Source organism: Arvicanthis niloticus, chromosome 10 (assembly GCF_011762505.2).
Source record: "Arvicanthis niloticus isolate mArvNil1 chromosome 10, mArvNil1.pat.X, whole genome shotgun sequence".
Lineage (NCBI taxonomy): Eukaryota > Metazoa > Chordata > Mammalia > Rodentia > Muridae > Arvicanthis > Arvicanthis niloticus.
The window spans coordinates 62,079,834-62,102,341 of NC_047667.1; the positions used below are offsets into that span (position 1 = coordinate 62,079,834).

At 40.5% G+C, this 22,508-nt stretch overlaps 1 protein-coding gene and 1 non-coding gene across 2 annotated transcripts in view; both read left to right on the forward strand.

Annotated features, from left to right (window-relative positions):
* Positions 1-22,508, forward strand: part of Ush2a (usherin) — a 681,657-nt gene that overhangs the window by 484,217 nt on the left and 174,932 nt on the right. The window contains exons 47-48 of the mRNA XM_034512972.2: positions 3,553-3,665; positions 21,986-22,184. Coding sequence (XP_034368863.1) covers positions 3,553-3,665; positions 21,986-22,184 — 312 coding nt within the window. The remainder of the gene's footprint in view (positions 1-3,552; positions 3,666-21,985; positions 22,185-22,508) is intronic.
* LOC117716701 (U6 spliceosomal RNA) lies at positions 4,286-4,392 on the forward strand. Its single transcript, XR_004607798.1, has one exon. It is a non-coding gene; the product is annotated as a U6 spliceosomal RNA (small nuclear RNA).

The window sequence follows — 22,508 nt, forward strand, 5'->3', positions numbered from 1 at the left end:
GTATGAGACACAAAGATACCCTGGAAGAACTGAGAATCTTCTGAATGTCAGCTACAGGAAATAACAAGGCCCAAGGAAGAAACAAGTGACTGAAAAATTTCAGGAGCTTGGCATTCATAAAGAAGACTGCAATTTAGTAAATTTTTAAATAATCTATGCAACCTCCAAAATTCATGAGAAGTTCATGAATAATTTCAAAAAGGCATTAAATGTAGGAATTTTATTTGACCCCAGAAACATTTTGTCACTGGTGCTGTATCTACCTGTGTCACATGTCAGTTTTTTCTGTGTCTGGGAGGATTTTTTCCATCTAATTAATTAATTAATTAATTACTTGTAGTGTGTGTGTGTGTGTGTGTGTGTGTGTGTGTGCCTATGTGGATGTGTGTGTGTGTGTGTGTGTGTGTGTGTGTGTGTAGTCCTGAATTGATTAATTAATTAAAATTTGGCTACAGTCCTCCAGCCATCTCTACTGGGACAACAGGCTTGGCTTCATAAGCAACCCAAAGAAGCAACAGATACGAAAAGAAATTTTCATGAATTGTTTTTTTTTTTCCTTTGTACAACAAGCTATGCAAGTTACATTAGCAATGCATTACATTATATTACATTTGCACATGTAGACTCACATTTGCAGTCACACTCCTTAGAAAGAGTCCACACATATAAGGAGACCACATATGGGTCAATTCCTCAAACCATGAAATTACATCTTACTGAACAAAGAGCATGGGATGGCAATGGATGCTGTACTGTGAGGTTTTTGTTGGGTCCCTGTTGTAGGACAGGGCTGAGCTCTGAGAAGGAAGTGCAGTCAACTGCCTTACATAACCTGAAAGTCTTGAGCTGAAAAGGTGGTTCAACGGTCAAGAGCTCTTGCTGTGCCACCATGAGATCCTAGCACCACGTGTTAATCCATGTGTCCTGAAACATTCTTCTCTAACTTCAGCTCTAAGAAATCTTGATACCACCTTCTGGCCTACACACATGCATAAACACACACACACACACACACACACACACACATGCATACACACACACATGCACACACACACACACAGAGTCACATATACATGCACACACACCAAAATTAATTAATTAGTTAATTAATTAATATACTTAGATATCAAGCTGATCAGGCTGAGTTGAGGCTGGTGGTGAGAACATTGGGCCTGTGTGCACACATACCACTCAACATTGGTCTATAGAACAAGGGCTGTCATAGAAAATCACATGCCATGCCCCCTTTAGTAATGGAAACTTTACTCACACTGCTGGGTTGGATTAGTTATGACCAGAAGAAGGCATATTTTCATCAGACTTGTGCCTCTGAAACAGAGACAGAAGGCCAAAGCTGAAGCCAATATATCTGAGTATTTTCCTTACTCTCTGTGTTGTGAGACTCGCTGTTGTTTAGGGTTATCATATGCGTGACTGTATATCTGAATGCTAAATTTTAGTGACTTTTTATGATGTTAAACATCATTTAAATTGTCATTGAACAGTTATGCCCAGTATTTAGAATGAAACTTCACTAGGTTAACCTCTTACACAAGATAGTGATGATTGATTTAAAGCTGATCAAATTTATTCTTGTTGAATAAATTAATTCATGTCCTCCTTTTGAAATGGAATCATAACTTCTAATTTGAAACTTGGGTTTTGGCCTTTTTGAGTAAATGTGGTAAACCCTCATGTTTACATTTCATTCACGTTATTCAGTGTATGGTACTAGGAACATGCTCAAGGCAGAGATGTTATACTAGTTAGAACGAAGTTATGTGTAATATTTAGCAGAGATAGTGGTGGGATGTAGTAAATCCCAGAACAAACACCAGACAACTGACTAGTTTGGGGGTTTCCTGATTTCTCTGCCTTCCCAATGACAGCTGGGGACAGTTCCCGTGCTGTTATGCACAATGGGGTGCTAATTCCACAGTATCCAGAAGCAAGGAGACAGCTCCATTTCCTCCACTCATTACCTCACTTCACACGGTAAACATGTAACATGTGAACACATGTCGAAATGCATATCTCACCCTGCAAACCCAAACAATCATTTTATATCCAGAAGACATTAAAAAACTACTTGGTCAAGAGCCAGTCAGAAATATGTTGTGCATACTGAAGACATAATGAATTTCATTGAATTTCTTGGGTTAATCTCATTGCATGCAAGAGTCAAATAACTTCCAGTGTGCTTAAAATTGATGTCATTGTATTTTAAGATAATCTAACTTAAAAGTTGTTCATTGTTTGTATTTAATCATAGTGGAGGATCTTGAGAATGTTTAAGTCACTGAACTGTTACTATAAAAGGTAATATTATAACTGTATATAACACAGCTGATACATTAGTAAATACATGCCCAGTTCCTGTTTAGATACAGCACTGCTGGGAACAAAATGATATCTACTAAATACAGCATGAATCTCATCGGCCAAGCTCTGATGTAAAGAACTGACTTAAAACTACAGCCCCAGAATTTAAGAACCATCACTACATAGCATTTCTTTACTTCTGCATTGAATGCCCATTAGAACGAGAAAAATAAACAGTGCAGGGCTAAAGAGATGGCTCTGTGGTTAAGAGGACTTGGTGTTCTTGCAGAAGACTCAGACACCAGCCCTAACTCTTACATCAGGTGACTTCCAACTGCCCATCACTCAACTTGCAATGGATCTGTCACCCCCTTCTGTCCTCCATGAGAATGCAAACACATGTTGTGCATACACACACTCAGATATATACATTTTAAAAAGTAAATGAATCTTTTTAAAAGAAATACAATTGACTTCATCCTTTAATTGAGAGTAGAATAATACTGTATGTGGTGGCTGCTCCATCTGCTCTCCTCTGTGCATCTGCTCGTTCCTCCTTCCAGCTACTGGATACACTCCTTTTGGGTTACTGATATTTGATGGGCCCCATTTCCAATCCTAAATTCTTCCACCCTTTCAGTTTTTTATTCTAACTAGGTGGCAGAATTTAAGGGGTGAGTGATGGTTTTCTGCTGTGATTAAGGGGACAGTACTATTGCAGCTGGAACAAATGGATATAAAATAGCTCGGCCCATTGGGAGGTTTCCCCGGGCTTCATTTTTCTCCCATTAGATATTAGCATTTAGGCAATTTGTTGTAAGGTGTCAAGACTTCCAGGCGATATCATCATTACACCACGTGGTTATAGATCTGGGGAGCACTGTGCAGGGATAACCTATTAGGCTTGGGAATCGCCACCTGAGCATCTCCCATTCTCTGACTGTGCTGAATAGATTAATAAGCCCTTCTCCTTGTGAGTGCTTAGAACCAGAGACCGAGTATCACCATACTAATCACTAAATCAATTGTCTCGAGCCCAATTCTGTATTCTGTTCTGAGATTATGCCACTGGACTTGATTCACATAAAAAAATTGAATATTTACTAAGCCTCATGAGGTTATAGAGGACTTGAAGAGGTTCATATGAAGACTGGGGGAGGTAGATTCTGAGTGTTATTGCTCTGTTTTGAAGATGATTATATTTATTCCTTTCCAAACTAATCTTTGCAGGTGGAAGTCTGTACAAAAGACGCCTGTGTGAAAAGCAATGGAACCCAAGTCAACACAGCGGAAGATACTCCAAGTGACATTTCAATACCTATAATCCATGATATTACTTCAAGGTACCTAGCTTTTTATCAGTCAATCTAAACAACTTTGATCATAAGAAATGGAAGCAAATATCAAAGAAATCAGGTTAGCCATGAAAATCTCACTTAAAAGTTGCTGTAAATATGGGTGCATATCAAATTTCTTATATTTCTTTAGTAATCTGTATCGCATATCAGAACATTGAAAGCTGTTTTCCTGATCTCATATCCCTTGCCTAGTCATCTATTAACAGATAAACATAGAGAGCCTCTCCATTTAAATGTGCCTTTTTAATGAATTCTCTTGTGAAGCAAAATATAATTTTAATTAGAATTAACACTTTATGACTGAATCTCTTAGAAAATACTTGATTTATGTATTTCAGATTAACCCAAAACTAAAAATGTAGATCAAATAGTATTTGGATAGCTGTTAACAAGATATCAGATTCTTAGTAGAATCTCTTTCTTTAGTCTTTCTTTGCTAAGAAATTATCAGAGATTGGAAGGGAGTTTTTTAATAATTCAGAGTTGGGACTGGAGATATGGCTCTATGAATTTGAGTCCATCCTGGTCTACAAAACAAGTTCTGGGTGAGCCAAGGCTGTATAGTAAGATGCTGACTCAACAAACAAACTAAAGAATGGTAGTAAGTGCTTATTTTGGCAACATATATATTAAAATTATAATGATACAGAGACTGTTAACCTGGCCCCTGCACAAGGATGACAAACAATAATAATAATAATAATAATAATAATAATAATAATAATAACAATAATAATAATAATGCACTGTTAAGGTTGTTATTGCTGATCCCTCTGTACTCTGTGAGGCTAAAGAAGGAAATGTGTGTGATCCCTTGTCCTACTTTGACCCTAATGAGTCAAATCACCATTCACCAAAATACACGTAGACTGACTGTCCACCACTGTGTGTTTCCAATACTATAGGTTCGGCCAGAACATACAGATGTCTCTAGTTTTTGTTTTTTATTTTGTATTTTTTAATTTTTGCCATCAGTATGAAAATAGGCATATTGAATTTAGCAAACCATAATTGTAACAATTAGTAAACACAAGTAGCTGGACATTAACTATTCATGTTAAAATTGTACCTTGTCTTCTTAAGTGTGCTCTCAAAGAAAAATCTCATACATCCCCATCTAATTTGAGATATTCTAGTTAACACTATCCTTCCTGTCTGTTTTTGTCATGTACACAAGGACTGGGTGCTTGGTGTGTAACAAGTTAATTGGCCATTAGAGACTTCTATTCACTGTCTAATAAAACATATTTGTGGTTATAATAAAATAGGAAGCAAAAACAATTCCAAAGGAAAAATACAATTTTAAATTTGCAAAGTTCGATCTTATAGTGGAGGTGGGATATTAAATAGATATTTGTAAAATATGTGAAAATACTATCGATATTGACAATGTACAAGACATCCATAAAGTGGAAAATCCCATGGTCTGGTGAGGATTGTGAGGAATAGAAGGAATCTTGGAGGATAGAACACTGAGTCCTTCTTAAAGTCTGAAAATAACTACAGTTCTTGAGACAGGTATTGTGCTGTTCTTATCTCCTGGCATCTTTATAAATCACACTCTCCGAATGGCAAAGCACTGTGCCTCAAACTATATATTTACACCCATCAAAAAGTTGTCTCTAAGCTTTATGAGAAATTGAAAGAATATGTCTGGGGTACCATGATTTTACTTTGACCTTTGTGGGGATCAATATGGATAATAACAGAGGGACAAGAGCCAGGAACTCAAGACTGCATCTTCCCTTGTAAGAAGTTGATGCAAGACCATTCAAACAAACATGGCGCCACAAGAATGGAAAAAGTGGGAAAGGAGGCACCCGCCACAAGCCAGTTCTGAACACAGCTTTGGAATCAGAACTTATATAGAAGAAGCAAATTGTTTATAATGGTTAGTAAAGTTGTATTGGAGACAGAAAGAATGATATGAAACAAGCTTATTTTCTGAAAAAGATCTGGGAATATAGAAACAGGAGACACCATGGAGGGGTGAGTGAATAGGCAGAGTAAAGGTTAAAGGTGAACCTGGCTGAAAATCTATAATACAAAGTGATTGGTACCCAAGGTCGTTCCCCCTGCAGACCTAGCCAAGTGTTTTTCTTCTCTCCTCTGGTCCAGTCCACCTATGAAAGATTATTCAGTCGTTCGCTAGGGAAACTTAATGGTACGTATCAAGAACTGTGGCCACCAGGCACAGAGTAGTAGAGACCATGCAGAGAGGTAAAATCAGAGATCCAGACTACAGTGTAAACACCGAATTTGAATATATTCTCTAGCTCCATTCTCTATGTCAAGCACTCAGTCAGAAATGCCCTCTTCTAAGAAACTGCTAATTTTTATCTGGAAAACAATGAATCACAGAATGTAAAATACGTCCATATAATAGAATGTGGGATCTTCCCAAAGATAGGAATAACAGTTTGTACTTCAGGTATCCAGTCAGGTATTCTGAGCAGCCACCTGTGAAATTTCTGAAGCTCCAAGCCAGCTTCATATGGGTGGGTACAGCACTCTTCAAGTTGGACAAAAGGACCAAGAAAAACACAGAAAATTACTTGAGAAATGCAAAGAGTACGTGTGCAGAAAACACACAGTCTAAAAGAAGAGGAAAGCCTCTGTCAAGAAGAGAAAACCAGGATACCAGAAAAATAAAAGGAGTCATTGACAGCAGAAGAAGGGACGTTGTGGGTGTTGGAAGTGTGAGCGCCAGGGTCAAACTTCGGAAGAAACTCTGAGATGCTGTTTCTGAAAATGCAGTAAGAAAGAAGAGAAAATGGAAAGCCGGGAAAGTTCAGATGTGCTGAGATATACAACTGTGAAGAACCTGCACTTCACTAAAGAAGAGAAAAAGTAACCAAAGAAAGATATTGAGAAGATTTTCGAACCACAGTAACTGGTGTGTAGAATAAATCCCCTGGGCTGCTGAGTCACATGGCCGCTGAGTCACGTGGCCGCTGAGTCACGTGGCCTAGCAAATGCATTCACAAAGCATCTTCAGCATCTGCCGGTAGGCTGGGGGAGCTTTATGGAGGGGGAGGTCTTACATTTTTAATAGAAATTATTGGTATATGGGGTCTTTCTCTACTCATTTACTGCTATCTTATAATAGGTCTGTAGTGATATATTACTATAATTGTAATTTGCATTTTTCTAATGTTTAATGAGACCAGTTGTCTTACATTATTTGTCAATTACCTAATTCAGGGAAATCCTTGTGAATCTATTGCTAGTTTAATTGGATTTGTTATTTTCTTGTTAGATTTGTCAAGTTTTTCATATAGTTATATACATACATATTTTGAAATTATTTCTATCTAATCTTTTGCAGCAAATGTTTTCTCCAGTCTATAGCTTGTCTTATGGTTTGGGAAAGAGGGCGACTGTTTTGTTCTGTTGTGTTGTGTTCTGTTCTGAGACCAAGGTCTCCTGTAGTCTTATGGTTCCAAGTGGCTTCAAACTTGTTGTATATAATGTAATGTCTTAGTCAGTTTTCTATTGCTATGAAAAGACATCATGACCACAGTGATTCTTACAAAGGAAAGCATTTAAATGGAGCTGGCTTAGAGTTTCAGAGGGTTAGTCTATTATTGTCATTAGCATGGCAGCAGACAGGCAGACATGATCCTGGGGAGGTAGCTACTGTTCCACATCCAGTCGGCAAGCAGCAAGAAGAAAGAGACATTGAGCCTGGCATTTGAAACCCCAAAGCTTGCGTCCAGTAACACACTCCTTCCAACAAGGCCACATCTCCTAATCCCTGTCAATCCCTAAGGATCAAACATATGAGCCTATAGGGGCCATGTCTGTTCAAAACACCACACCTCCCAAGGCCTTGAACTTCTCCCTGTCTCTGACTCCCAAGTGCTGGGATGATAGGAGTAAGCCACCATACCAGGCCACAGTGGCAAATCTTCTCAAGTCACTTAATAGTGTTTTTTTACAAAACAAAAGGCTTGAATGTCAGGGGCATTGCTTTGCCTTTTCTTCCTTCTCTGGCTTCTGTCAAGACCTCTATTATATCTGAGCTTTGGAGCTACAAGTTCAAGTTCAAGATCATCTTGGGCTGTAGGAAATCCTGAGTCAAAGGAAAAACCAAAACTCCAGAAATACAAATTATATTCCTACTATCTTTCTTCTCCTACAACAGTTCTGTTTATATTTTGAATTTACATCTGTAATTAAAACTGATGTGTGTAACAAGATTAGTGTTATTTTTATTTTATTGGTATTTTAAGTAGATATTCTGCTGCTGCAACATAATTTATTACAGTAAGTATTTTTCTGCTGAATATTTTAAAATGCTGTGAAAAGTGAATATGAACACATTCTACAGAGAACTTTTGAGTCTTATATTGAGTTTACCAATGTCTATCAGATCACGGGCATCATGAGTCTACGTGCTGATTGTTACAGATCCATGTGACCTATGAAAACAAACATACAGTCTGACTCTTCTGTTTGATCTTCTTAATGCTTATTTTAGCTTTTTCTTTTAATTCTGTTTTTCCAAACAGATTTTGGAAACAGTTTCTAATATCCACAAAAATCTCTGTAGTTTTAACTAGGACTACAGTAAATCTGTGAGTCAAATGGAAGAAAATTTGTCTCTCAATAGTATCTAATCCTTCAAGTGTTAGGCACATAAATTGCTTATGTATTTTGATACATCCATCTCATCAGCATTTGACAGAGCCCAGTACACAGTCTCGAAGGTGTTTCATTAGATGTGTGCCTAATTGTTTCCTTTTAGGGGTACCACTATTAATGTTCCTTTAAGTAAATGAAAATTTAATTGTTTGTTATTGGCATGTAGAAACACCATTGATTTTGATATAATAAAACTGTGTTCAGCGACCTTACTGCATTCATTATGAGCCTTGGACACGATATTGTAGATTCCAGAATTCTACACAGATCTGCAAAACAAAGCTTTCAGCTCTTTACCATCAAGGATGCTGTTTGTCCCCTATGAAATGTAGAGAGGAACCTTTTATCCGGTGGAGGAATTATCTTTTGGTACTCTCTGAGCTTTATTTATTGCTATAAATGTGTATGAAATTGTGTCACGTATTTTCCCACATTTTACATCATTGGATGATTAATTATGTGCTAATTGAAAAGACATTAAGCAGTCAGCTTTCCCTGGCTAAGCCCTGCATGGCTATGATGTGTGTTTCACCTTTTACATGCTGCCGGGAGCCGCTGGCTTTCCTCTGAAGATGTTTCTGCCTCTGTCAGAGAACTGCTTCCTCGTGCCTTTTCTTCTGGCAGTGCCTATAGCTTGTTTGACTGCCTTGCTTATCCTGTCCCTATAGAATGGGTTGAAGGCTACTCCTTTCTTTATGTTGTAGAGAAATTCCCTAAGACGTTATTATACACTTCTTAAATGTTGGTGGAATTCATCAACAAACCCCACTTTTGCTTCGAGGTTTGGGTTTTGTTTTTTTTTTGTTTGTTTGTTTGTTTGTTTGTTTTGAGAAAAACCTTTAACTTGGAATGCAATTTTCTTAATTTTTTTCTTAATTTTTTTGTAGTTTTCCTAGCTTTTTCTTTCCAACTGGGCTTTTTCTTTTAACTTGGTTATGCAAACAGTTGGTCAATCCCAGACAATTTGTCAGCTTTAAGAGCAGAATGCTGTTTACAGTGTATGCGTTGATTTATTTCCTTCTATGGTAGAGTCTTTCACAGGCTTATAATTTAGATGGTCTTGGTTTTATTGATGTTTTCTGGGTTTTTTATTGCTTCTTTGATGATTTTATACAATGTATTTTTATCATGTTCAACCACCTCCCCAAACTCTTCTCTATTCGCCTACTTCCCCACCTGCCCAACTCTGTGTCCAAGCTCTGCTGTGACAATGTATTCAGTAGTATGGCTGCGCACTAGAACATCATCAACCTACTACAGACTACACCCTTTAAGGAAACTACCTCTGCCCGCCCTGCTCTCCTTGAAACTCTCTTTTGCCAATAGTTCCTCAGATAAAGGTGCAACTTCAAGGTTCCTTCTTCATGCTGGGAGTTTATCTGACTTGAGCTTGCACAAGTCTTATGAAGGCTGGTACAACCACTAAGTTTTTATATGTAACCACCCTGCTATGTCTGGAAAACACTGTTTTCTTTAGTCATCCACTGCCTCTTACTCTTAAGATCTTTCTAGTCTCTCTTCTACAACGGCCTTGAGAAAAAGGTTCAGGGGATACAGTTGTCCCATTTGAAACTGAGTACTCTATGATCTCTTATTGGCAGCCTGACAAATTGTGGTCTCTATACTGCCACAGTCTCCTCCTACACATTGTGGTGTCTTTATAGGGTTATTGCCAGAAGCAATCTTACTGATTCCATGTCATTCCTATCAAAATTCTAGCACAATTCTGCACGGAATTTAAAAGGATGGTTTTTAATCTCTTTTTGGAAAAAAATCAAAAACAAGGGTAGCCCAAACAATCCTGAACAATTAAAGAAAAAAAGACATCTGCTGGAGCTATCTATCTACATCCCAGATTTCAGGTTATATTACAGAGCCATAGTAATAAAGAAGAAAGGCATGGTATTTGGTTTAAATACAGACACATGGATCAAAGAAATAGAATTGAGGAGCTACATATAAGGACATAAACTTATTGCCAATTGACTTTTTGACAAAGAGGCCAAAATTACACACTAGAGAAAAGATGACATCTTCAACAAATGGTGCTATTCAAACTGGAGACAGCTACATGTCGAAGAAGAAACATAGATCTGTAGTTCTCACCTTGTGCAAAACTCAAATCCAAGTAAGGCCACATCCTCAACTTAGGACCCGATGATTGATTGATTGATTGATAGATAGATAGATAGATAGATAGATAGATAACCAGATATATAGAAGACATAATAGAGGGAAATACCCTTAAACTCACTGGCAGGCAAGGACTTTCTGAACAGGAATTCTCCAGGTAAGGCATTTAAACCCACAACTGATAAACAGGATCTCTTGAAACTTCAACCCATCCTTTTTTCCAAAGGGCACCATCAGCCGAGTACCAAGGTAGCCTACAGAGTGGGGAAGAATCTTTATTGGTTTTTTTTTTAAATATTATCTTGTTTGCTACTCTAGATAATTCTGCTCTTGATTTTTTCTCTTCCCTCTTGCTTTTCTATCTGTTTCCTCAGAGAAACATTGGGAAATAAAAGCCTGTTGCTTTGACTTTTCCTGATCATTGATTTAGGCAGCACACACTGTAAGATGTGACACTCTCATTTGTTCAAAAATACTTCTTCCTTACGCTTAACTCTTACTGCCCTATAGATTGTTCACCAGGAGATAAGTTAGGTCACAAACATTTTAGAGGATTGTTTTTTCAGATATGTTGTACAGATTTTTAGTCTAATTCTCATGTGTTCTAGGGACACTGGTTTGTGATTTTTTCAGTTCTCTTACATGAGTTAGGGTTTGTTTCAAGGCACAGATACAATCTATCTTAGTTATTAAATGCATACAAGTTGCACCTGAAGAGAGTGAATGTGCCTCTTTGATCTGTGTGTTTTATAAACGCTGGGTAGGGGAAACTTGAGTCATGATGATTTTGGATTATCTATAAACTTACTGACCTGCTGTGGTGCTCTGCCAATTATTGTCAGAGGAGCTTTGTTGTCTCTACATATAACTGTGTATTTTTTTCTACTGCTGCTTTGGATGTGTGAAGGGAAATTCCTGGAAAGAGGCCATACCTTACAGTGACCTTTCTATAAGGCTAATAAATGATTAGAACGTCAGTGACCTACTGACACATTGGAATGGGGAATTCTGGGTAACCTGTGTGTTCTCAGGCAATGGCCATTCACATTTGGCTCTAAAACAAACAACAAAACAAACAAACAAACAAAAACTACCAGCTCTACCATTTGAGGTGAGAGACGCCGGTACATCGGTTTTTCCTTCTGCATTTGATGTGTTGTTACCAAGTACATACATGCAGACTGTGCTTTATTGACATATGCTTCTCTCGTCTTGTGGTGAACCCTTTCAAGCCCTCATGCCTATAGTACCTGATATTCATATAACCACCCAGATTTCATTAGTATCGTTTAGAATGATGAGATTGTTTCCTGAAATCATTTTTAAACTTTAGGCTGTGGTAAAATAACTTTGATCATAGCCTCTAAAGACATATTAATTTTCTTTCACCTGTGGTTGACAATTGGTTAAATTTAGGCTAACAGTTTTCTGCTTCTCTGTCAGTAACTTAGCACCGTTTTCCTCCAGGATTGCTATGCTTCTTTACCTCAGGTCCATGAACACCCTTCCAGGTGACTCACTCAGGACTTGGCTGGGTCACTGTATAGGTTCAGGTAATGAAGGATGTCCTCAGATGTGTGACACAATCAGGAACATGCCAGTCAGAGTTGACTCTGAATCTTTTATGGCTTCCCAAGTCTTTCTTATGCTTCCTTTTCTGGACATGTTATTTTTTTCTAGGACTTCTGCCTTCTGGCTTCCTCACAGTTTGTACAACTGATGCTACTTTGGAGGGAATGAGGAGAAAGCAAATGAGGAACAGCAAAGATTCCCCTCCCTGGATTCATTCTCTGGACCACCGGGGTCATTTTTCTGGTTCCTCTGAATAGAGAAGCGAGCTGTCTTTGGTCTTTCTGATTCCTCTTTGGCCACAGCAGTCATGGTACTTCCCCTTGACAAGATCCATCCTTCCCTTCTATCAGTGCCATGAAGAAAAATGAGGGAAGCAAACAGACTGAGAACTTGCCCCACACTTGGTCCTGCACAGATCTTTCCCTCTGCAGTCTCCCGCCAAAAAGGTTGACAATGCTTGCCTGTCTTTCACGTTCCACATTCATGACTCTCTGACTCCTACTGGGGCTGCCCTTGGGTTACATGTGGAGGTTAAGGTAAACTGAGGAGTGCATTCTGTGACATATGCTCTCCATGACTCGATGCCTTTCCTGATGTTGCTGCCATGGTACGTTCCAGAGTCCTCAGATAGCCAAGTGTGCAGACTTTCCCACTATGATACATGGAGGGAAGGGGCCTATAGCAGCTTTACTCCTTGGTCATCAGCTCTGGATGCCTCTCTCCACTGTGTTTTTCTTTATTGCAATGCCTTTAGCTGATTTGTCTTTTATTTTTCTTCCTTCAGCCAGAGATCTAAAAAAAAAAAAAAAAAAAAAAAAAAAAAAAAAAAAAGAACTTTGAAAGACACCATTCACAACCAAATGTTGGCACGTAAAATGTTTTCCTTCTTAAAATGAACCATTGTGGCAGACTACCAGTTCCCAAAGGCAAGGCTTCGAGGAGTGGGTATAAGCTGCCAAGCCTTTCATCAAAGCACACCAGCACCAAAGCAGTTAGCCTCGTATGTGCATAACGTTGTCTGTGTAATTTCATTATACTCTCTGGCAATGAATACTCCTTAATTATGTTTCCGGGGTGTTTTTTTAAAATCTCCTTTATGTTAGCAATATGTAAAAATCATATGTGAAATCCACTCAGAAAAGAAGTCAGTAGATCGACTTTATTTCTAGAACATGGCAAATAACTTGGCTGCTTATAAAATATACAATCTCAATCCCCCCCTTTGATAAAATGCAATGTCAGCAAAAGTTAACTCTGATATACTCTACTACCATGTAGCTATCACATGAGCCTGTTTGATCAGATGCCTCGAGTGCATCCATCCACTCATCCTTGTCTTTGACCTTAACGTACACTGAGGTTTTGACCACATCATTTGCAGTGCGGGCTCTTGCCGTGCTCCCTACATTCTTTGTAACCCAGAGGCAGACATGGATGCAGAAAGATCATACAAACCATGGTAACATCTGGATCTGCCCCTTTAGAAACGAGCTCTGCTCCCACCCTGTACATTCCCTCCCTGTCATCTGATCATCGGCTGCTTCAGTGTCCCCAAAGAATACTAACTACTGATCGATACCCCAGACATGTCTGGCCACGGCCTACACGTGCCCTGGGTAGTTCATTTATTTGCCTTGGTGGATTTGCTAGAGTGGAATTTAATCAATAGCTAATTCATTAATTCTGGTCCTTGAGAATGTAGAGACAGTGCTGGATGGAGAGGACAGGCTGGCTCCTGCTTTGATTGAAATATGACAAGCACTCCAACCAACAGCTTCCCTGGGTGCAGGGCTGCCTGGGAAGTTTGCTTATGCTATCTCCATAAAAGGAAAAGCTGAGAAAAAAAAAAACATAAGGAAGAAGCTTTTTCCTGTCCCTGCCAGTATCTCGAAGCCCATGGTTTCCCGGCATTGAGTTCCAGGGAAAGGGGAGAGAAAGCCCAGGCCTCATCTTTTATTGCCTTTAATTGAGACCACATTGGTTTGAGGCTGAACCGCTCGCTGGTGCTGTGTCTGAGGTATATCGTCCTTGGGATGCTTACAAAATAATTATTTTCGCTTTTGCCTGGAGATACTGAATGGAGCCCATAATATTTTTATAATGCAACATTTCAGTCATTGTTATGATAGGAACAGTGATAGGCCATGTTCTTCCAAGGAGTTAAACCATGAGTGTCGTGCATAAATCCCAGGGTATTTTCAAATTACTTAACTCGGAGCTGAGTCTGGTGGGAGAGGTCAGAGCTTCCAGAGCTTTCTTCCCCCTCTTGTTTGAGGAGAGACTGAGAGGCTCCTAGGCTTTAACACTGCGCTAACACTCTACCAGGCATTTCCTCTGATTCTTCTCAGTGACTCAGAGCCTGAACTGGGGGGTGGTAATTTACAATTTCATAAACATACATAAGCTGCGTATTAAATTCATGTTTTCATTTATTTCAATAGGGAAAATAAGAGATGCACCCTATTAAACTGTATTTCCACCATGCATCCTCTAAACCAGTGGTTCTCAGCCTTCCTAGTGCTGTGACCCTTTTATACAATTCCTCATGTTGCTACTTCATAACTGGACGTTTACTACTGTTAGGCATCGTGACTAGTTTTTGGAGATGGAGGTTTGCTAAAGAGGTCATGACCCACAGGCTGAGAAACACTGCTCTCCACCCCCTAACTTGCTAATGTGAACAGTTGGGAGTTACCTTTAATTCAGAATTTCTGTGTGAATCTTTAGAAAGTATGGGGAAGGCTCTTCAGGCAGAGGGTCTGGTGTAGGCTCAAGACTGTGGTATAGAATTTAGTGTCTCGTGACCACAGTGGCTTTCAGAACTTACTCCAGAAGCTCCGCCACCTGCACATGTATGTGTGTGTCCCCTTCTTCTTCCTGAACACCCACTGACTAAGCAACTCAGTCACTGAGGCAGGCTTTGTATACCCACCCCTTCCTCCTCCCTCAGTTGTAGAGTCTCTCTGTAGACTCACCTGTAGATTCATCAATTCCAAGCTCTCTGAAACCCATTTCTGGGTTCATTTGAAAGCATACTCATTAATTCTGGAGTGGCGTAGACAGAAAGATGCACTCCCTACTCAGAGAATGTAAACACTCCCAGTGTTTCACAGGTCACGGTGCCCTGATGGCCCCTGACCTTGCTCATATATCCAACTCTCTATTGATTTTCTCCTGTGATGTCTCTTGTCACATCTGTAACCTGGAACCAAAAGTTAATTCTTACAATTCTGGTCATCTATTCCTGCAAACGAACCCCTATCCCACAAGTAAAAAGTTCATGCACTTGACAGTTTTTGTCTTATTAATTTTTTATTGAGTTTCATGAATATACATAATGGTTTGGAATCCACACCTCACACCCCACACCAATTTCCTTCTCCTCCAGAGTCTCCCCTAACCTTTCCACCATCCCTTTTCTCTCCCAACCTCACAACCTTTCTCTTTTTTAAAACTCACAGAATATACATAGTATTTCCTGTATGTGCCTGGACATCTAATGGAGCATCGGTGGCCTTTCAGAAGCTGCATCTCTGAAGAAATCTTCCTCTACCTCCCCTAACATCTGACAACTGCCCATAGCTTCTCAGTTAGGAATAGGATTTCATGAGCACCTCCCTTGTCTTTGCTTGAATTTGGTGAAGATTCATCCTGTACAGGTCTTGTGCATGCAGTCACAGCCACTATGAGTTAACACATGCCTGGCTTTGTCACGTCCAACAAAGAATTCACCACAGACATTCATCCACTGCTGCTGGATCCTACAATCTTACTACTTCCTCTTCCAGTCTGATCTCTGAGCCCTGGGGGAAAGAGGATATGATTAGATAGGTGTCCCATTTAGAGTTAAGTACACCACGGTCTCCTTGTCCTCTTTCTGCTGACCACACGTGGACCTCTATATTAATCACCATGCTTCCGCAAAAGAAGCTTCTCTTTTTAGGGTGGAGAGACATACTGACCTATGGGTGTGAACATAAGAATTTAGGGGTCTGTTATTACTGCATCCATTTACCAGAGTGAGCGTATTAGGTTCTTCCCAAGTCCGCTGACCCAGCCAATTACCAGTCCAGGCCCAAGGAACACTTCATTCTTGCAAATGGGACTTTAAATCCAATCAGAAAGCAATTGATTGGTTACTCCCATGACATCGATGCTGTAATAGCACCAGTGGGTACATCTTGTCAGGACAATTATTATTGGGACTCACAGAGTTAACAGCTGGGCAAGATAGTTAGGAGATTCACTTTTCTCCATGGTAACATTCATAGAACCTTCCGGAGGTGTGAAAGCCAGCCAGGTCAGTGCCAGCTTGGCATCTCCATCCCTATGATTCAAGCATGCGTTCGGTGTGAGTTCTTATCACCAAGTTCTAAGGGTAGCCAGGGCAATGGCAATAACCTATAGTTGCAGAAGGGTGTAAGAGATCTCAGTGACCATCATCTTGAAAAGAGCTGACCTGTCTTAACACTGGGCTTTTGTTAGCCCATGCGTCCAGGAGAAGCAAGCGTTGTTCCCAATTGTAGGATAACTCCACTTAAACTCCTTTTAAATTGTGTTTTTTTGGTTTTTCACGAGTGGATGTGTTAGAGGCTGAGTGCGCACTTACCACAGCACACACATGAGGTGCCCAAAGCACAGCTTGTCAGAGCCAGTTCTCTCTTCTATCATGTGAGTTCCAGAGATCGAATCCAGTCCAGGTTGATGGTAAGAGCCTGCACCTGCTCTAGCCACATTCCTGGCCTGACGCAGCTACTTTTAAGACCAAGTTTGTTAAGCATCGGTTTCAGTTGCCTTGCTGCCAGGCAGGCTTCTCATGCGTGGTTCTTCTCCTTGACTGCTGCCACCATCCTCCAGCCTTCACTACTTCAGTGTGTAGAACCCGTGTGAAAGCTGTCCAAAGTCAGTTAAGTTTAGAGAGAAGAGACTTGCTATCTACCCCCTGATAGCCTCAGTGTCATCTTATGGTCCAAATTATTTCTAGTTATGAGTCTCATTTTGGTAATTAATATTCATGATCAACCATTACATGTTTCATTCCATAGCTAGCAAAAATATTAAGCTCATGCCAACCTCAAAGCTTCTGTTTCATTGGCCCAGCCCTGATTGCCTGATCCAGCTTGCGTTTTTCTGCTTCTTACTCTTGCTTACTCCTTACTCTTTATCCAGTGTTTCCTCCCCTTGTTGCTCATTGGCTATCGCCACTGCCCAGCATGGACCCCTGGCTATGAGATGAAACTCTTTTGGACAGTATATGCAAAGACTTTGCAGACTTTCCCTTGCAAAGTCTGCAAGAAGATATTCACATAACCAGATCTCCTGATATGTGTAATGATCTTTACTTTTGATGGCTGTGGTGCCAAAAGACAAAACACATACACACAGAGTGGGGCAGGGGAAGATTTCATTGATCCCACAAGGCTGCCATCCTGGCTTAAGTTCCTCCAAGGGAGCCTAGCCTTGTGTCTTGCCTGTCAGCCACTTGGCTAATGGAATTTGCTCAACTCTACCAATGCTAAACTTAACTTTGTGTTGTCTGTACATAGTCATCATCAGTGCAAAGCCTCTGTGTTCCGCCTCTGGCCAGCAGCATGCTTTAACAGAGAGGCAAGCATCATCTTCTACAATCAATTGTCAAGCCAATTCCTCTGTGTGACAGTCACCTAGCCACACTCCACTCCAGCGATAACAGATCAGGTTTAGTTACTTCTGTGTTCCAGACACAAACCACAAGGAGCAAGGACTGCCAATTTCTCTGCTTTCACTCTCTCTGCATGATATACTTGGAACCTGTTTCCAGAACCTAGGAAATGTCGGGAGTGGGAGTAAGGAATGGGAACATTAGGTAAATAACTCCCCTATCCTATCTTGGCTCAGAAATTTCCAATGGTTTTCCAACACACTCAAAAATTATTTTCTTAGCCTATAAGATCCCACACAGTTGGCAAGCTCCATCCCAGCCTACCGGCAGCCACTCTGTCTTGTTTATAACACTCTGTCTCTTACTCAGTACACTCCAGGGCTACTGGATTCTTTGTCCTCCTTTTCCATACAAGTCCAGCGTATGGATAATGCACAACTCGGATCAGGGGGTAACTCTGTTACTTTATTTCAACCTTCTTTTGTATTTTCTGCACAGAAGATCCAGACCTTCTCCACCATAACTTGAGACACTAGTTATTCACTCGTTGTTAATGACTCATCTCCCTCCAGCAAAATGTAACTTTAATGATCAAAGTGACATTATTTGTCTCCTCCAATGATAAACACAGAATGATGCCTGGTTTGCACTAGGTATTTAGTAAGTATTTGTGAAAGTTTAAACTTTGGGAAACTCCCCAGATTCTGTTTATTTGAATTGGTCAGGAGGATGGACTACTGGTATCCCCAGAATGTTGATGTTGCCTTTGAAGAAACTCTCAAACTGATAAACTAATCACCTGGCAGTCCCCTCTGGAGCACTACTTGAAATTCCTGAATGAAGAAGTGTGAGTTTCACTTTCTGTCATAGACAGCCCTGTTGCTCACTCTCACTCTCTACCATTCCTGGCTCCATCCACTCTGTTCAACCTGGTTATCAACTCTGAAGGGGCTACTTGCTTTTAGAAGTAATGGCACTGAACAGTTACCCAGCTTCACTCTCAAACTGCCCCTGGGATGTTTGAAGCCCTCCATAAATATCTTCTTACATTCTAATGTGTGAGGTGGTTGAGATGTGGCCTCACTCAGGAGGGGTTGAATGGATTCTAGTGTGGTCTTATTTCTCCTGTACTGGTCCTTCCCAGCATACCCTCTGTCTTCTTGACTATGTATTCATATTCCCATCCACATCTCCCATGATACCCTCTTGGGTGGTCTAGAACACCTGTGATCTTTAAAAATGAAAGTATTTGACTTGATTATTTCACAGTTCACATGGTGTGTATAAGTTTTATCTATCTGCCTTTTCTTTTCTCACTTGGTGTAATTCTTAGTAAACATATCAACAGAGCAGTTAAATGCCCAGTGACTTGGCTCAAAAGTTGACATTTTGTCAAAATACATCTTTAGTTTTCTATCTAACGCATTCTCACCACTTCTGATAACATGCTTGAGGGGACTGGCTCCTGCGTGAATCACTGGCAAACATGTCCACATTCAGTTAAGGCCTGTCTTCCGTGGATCAGAAACCCAAAGCTTTTAATCTACTAGCTTAGTCTGAGGTCTTGAAACATATGAGTTTCCCCCCTTGTGACTCCAACATGCTATTGTGACAAATGATGATCAAATATTAGGATAGAGTAATAAAGTGTCACTGTAAAGCCTATGTCCTCATACAGTATCCTGGCTTATGGTGTTTTGGCATCTACCCATGTAAAGGTAGCTGATAAGAAACTGTATTCACACTGCTTTCTAGCTCCCATGTTGATCAGAAGTGACAGCTTTTAACAGGGGTAGGCATATTATTATGCAGTAATAGAACAACAAACAACATTATTATCAAATGACAGAATTAAAAATATCCAGTTGAAACATTTGACCCCTATGTGTTCTACCATGTGCATACCCCTAGTGGCTTCTATTAGAGACTATTAAAGACAGTGTAAATTTCTTTGCCTGCCCTATCATACTTTCACTTAAATGTAGACTTCTGTGGCTAGGAGATATCTCAGCTGGTTGAGTACTTACTGCATAATCATGGGGATATGAGTTGGATTACCAGTACCCTCACAAAGAGGCATGGTGGCCACAGGGCTTACTGGCTGGCCAGCCTAGCCTAGTCAGTGAGCCGCAGGTCCAGCGACATACTGTGTCTTGAATGGAAGGTGAGTAGCTCCTGAGGAATGACACCTGAGGTTGGCCTCTGTCATCTACACACACATATGTGCCATATGCGTGTGCACCCAACTTCCAGCCACACTCACAGAGCAGTCATTGCTGAAATTCACTGACACAAAAAATATAGGTGTGGGGTCTGCACAACAGAGCCAACTTGAAAGTCGGGTCCCTGGGAAAATAGCAGGGGCTGTATTGGCCTTTGAAACAACCCTTGCATAGACAGTGATTCAGTTTACTCTCTGCAGGGTCACTACAGGATGTGCTGTAAGGACACTCTCTAGTAAGGGGAAAAATAACTTCTTCAGTCTATCAAAATGTCAAGGTTTCCCTTGACTGCTGCCTTTTCAGAAATATGTTTGTGCTTAACCAAGTTTCTACTAGTACTGCTGCTGAGGGTCCTGATCAGGGCCTAAACCAATGACAGTTTAAAAATCAGTTTGCACGGTGGCTGAAAATTAATGCTCAGTGTATGTTATTGGGAAACTTTGATGTTGGGCCAGTGAAGTGGCTCAGTGGGTAAGGTACTTGCTGCCAAACCTGATGGCCTAAGTTTGATCCAATGACCCCCACATGACAGATGGAGAAAAGCTGTCCTCTGATATCGACAGGCGTGCTACGATGTGCACATACCACACACACAAACACAATCAAATTAAAAGCAATGGCTTGAGACATAGCCCAGGTTCATGTGTGCTTGCCTTACTTTGACAAGTGCAAAGCACACTACACCTGTCTGTGACTGGCTAAGTGTCCAGCCAGAGACTCTAGAATAGCACAGTGAGAATTGCCATCCATGTCATAATCCCATTCAGTTTTCAAAAATAATTATAACAAAGAAAATAATCACTTTACATTTTATAGAGAAGGCATGCATAGAAGGTTGTGCTGTGTCTCAGAAATATGTGACCTCTCTGGAACATTATTTCAAACTCGTAATTACTCTCAGCTTATGGAAAACACTGTGTGGAAATCATGTGCATAGAATCGAGGCAGACTCTTTATGAGTCTGGACATTGATTTTTTTTCTGTTATGTGTTTTGAGAAAACCCAGACTGACCTGAACTAATGGCTATCCCCCTGCCTCAGCTTCCTGAGTACCACAATGACAAACATGAGTCACTGGTGCACACGGATTTACTTTTCTGACCTCATTCACCACAGCAAATGGAATAGTAACCTATCGAGAAGACAGGAGATTGTTCCACGCTCACTGTACATCAGCCCCACAAAGTATGCCGACGTCTAAAATGAAATGACCACTCAATTTTTTAAGAAATCAAATGTTTTTGGTAAGGGCATTCATTATGGGACCTTCCAATTCCTAGACTCCCAACCACAAACCACATATGAGCTAGAGTTACCGAAGAAACAAATCTATCTGGCAGTGATTCAAATGCAAAGAAATGTCAGAGACCATTTGGAGGAAGTTAGTGATATTGAGGAGTTTCTCAATTTGGGAATTGATGGAGGCAGCCAGTGTAAGAGCCAACCATAGAGATTTACACTACAAGATCCAGACAGAGACAGGTGATGATGACACTGGCTCAGAGAGCCCAGATTCTGCAGGTCCCTTTGTGATTCTCGGGGGGCTTTCTTACACCACCATAGTCAACATTACTGAAGACATTCTACAGAGAAAAATGGAGAAGGTGACAGCCATGTCAGGAAGGCTGACATTCCATATAGGCTTCACAGTTGTCTGCAGATGCACCTTTGGCCAGCGAATGCCATGTCGTCTGTCTTTGGTTTTGAAAAGGAGAGGGTCTAGAGAGAGGAAGTTATGGCCCCTATAGTTCAGCTTTTGCTGTGCTTACCAAGGCTTCTCTTCCTTGTGCTTTTCTTCAACAAGCCTGATGTGCTATGGGTTCGCCTGATTCCTCACAAGGACATTTTCTTCTTGCCTCTGAAACTTCAAGTGGACCTCTGCTGTCTAGTATTTTCCCCAAACTAAAACAGTTTGGGTTGAGTCTTAAAAACATGCTCAATGTAATTATAAAGCAGATATCTCTCTCTCTCTCTCTCTCTCTCTCTCTCTCTCTCTCTCTCTCTCTCTCTCACACACACACACACACACACACACACACACACACACAAACATGTATTTAAGTGTATATGTATATTTCTATCTGTTTCAGATCCCTTCAAATAGATTGGACAACACCGACAAATCCAAATGGTATCATTCTCCAGTATGACGTTTTACGGAAAACATGGCGCCCATGCTCTGAAACGCAGAAGTTAACAAACAAACCCAGTGATGAGCTTTGCAAAACAATCAAGTGCCAACACCCTGGAAATGTCTGTGGACACACTTGCTACTCTCCAGGAACTAAGGTAGACGTCTTCACACGTACACACACACACACACACACACACACACACACACACACACACACACCAGGGCAAACCAAGGTCCCCACCATGCTCTGTTATGATAAATGCTTCCCATGTTAATGCTGAGAAGGAAGTATTCCTACCAAAACCATACCGGCCTCATGAGCATTCAGCCTTGCCATTTTTCATCATGCTTTCAGGAAATGTGGGTTTATTAGGATGATAAGGGCCCCCTGAATTTTATTGGCCTGGGGGGCTTGAAACTTCCATTATTGTCAGTACATTCTGCTCCAAATGTCTGTCTGTTCACACAGCCCTGATGAG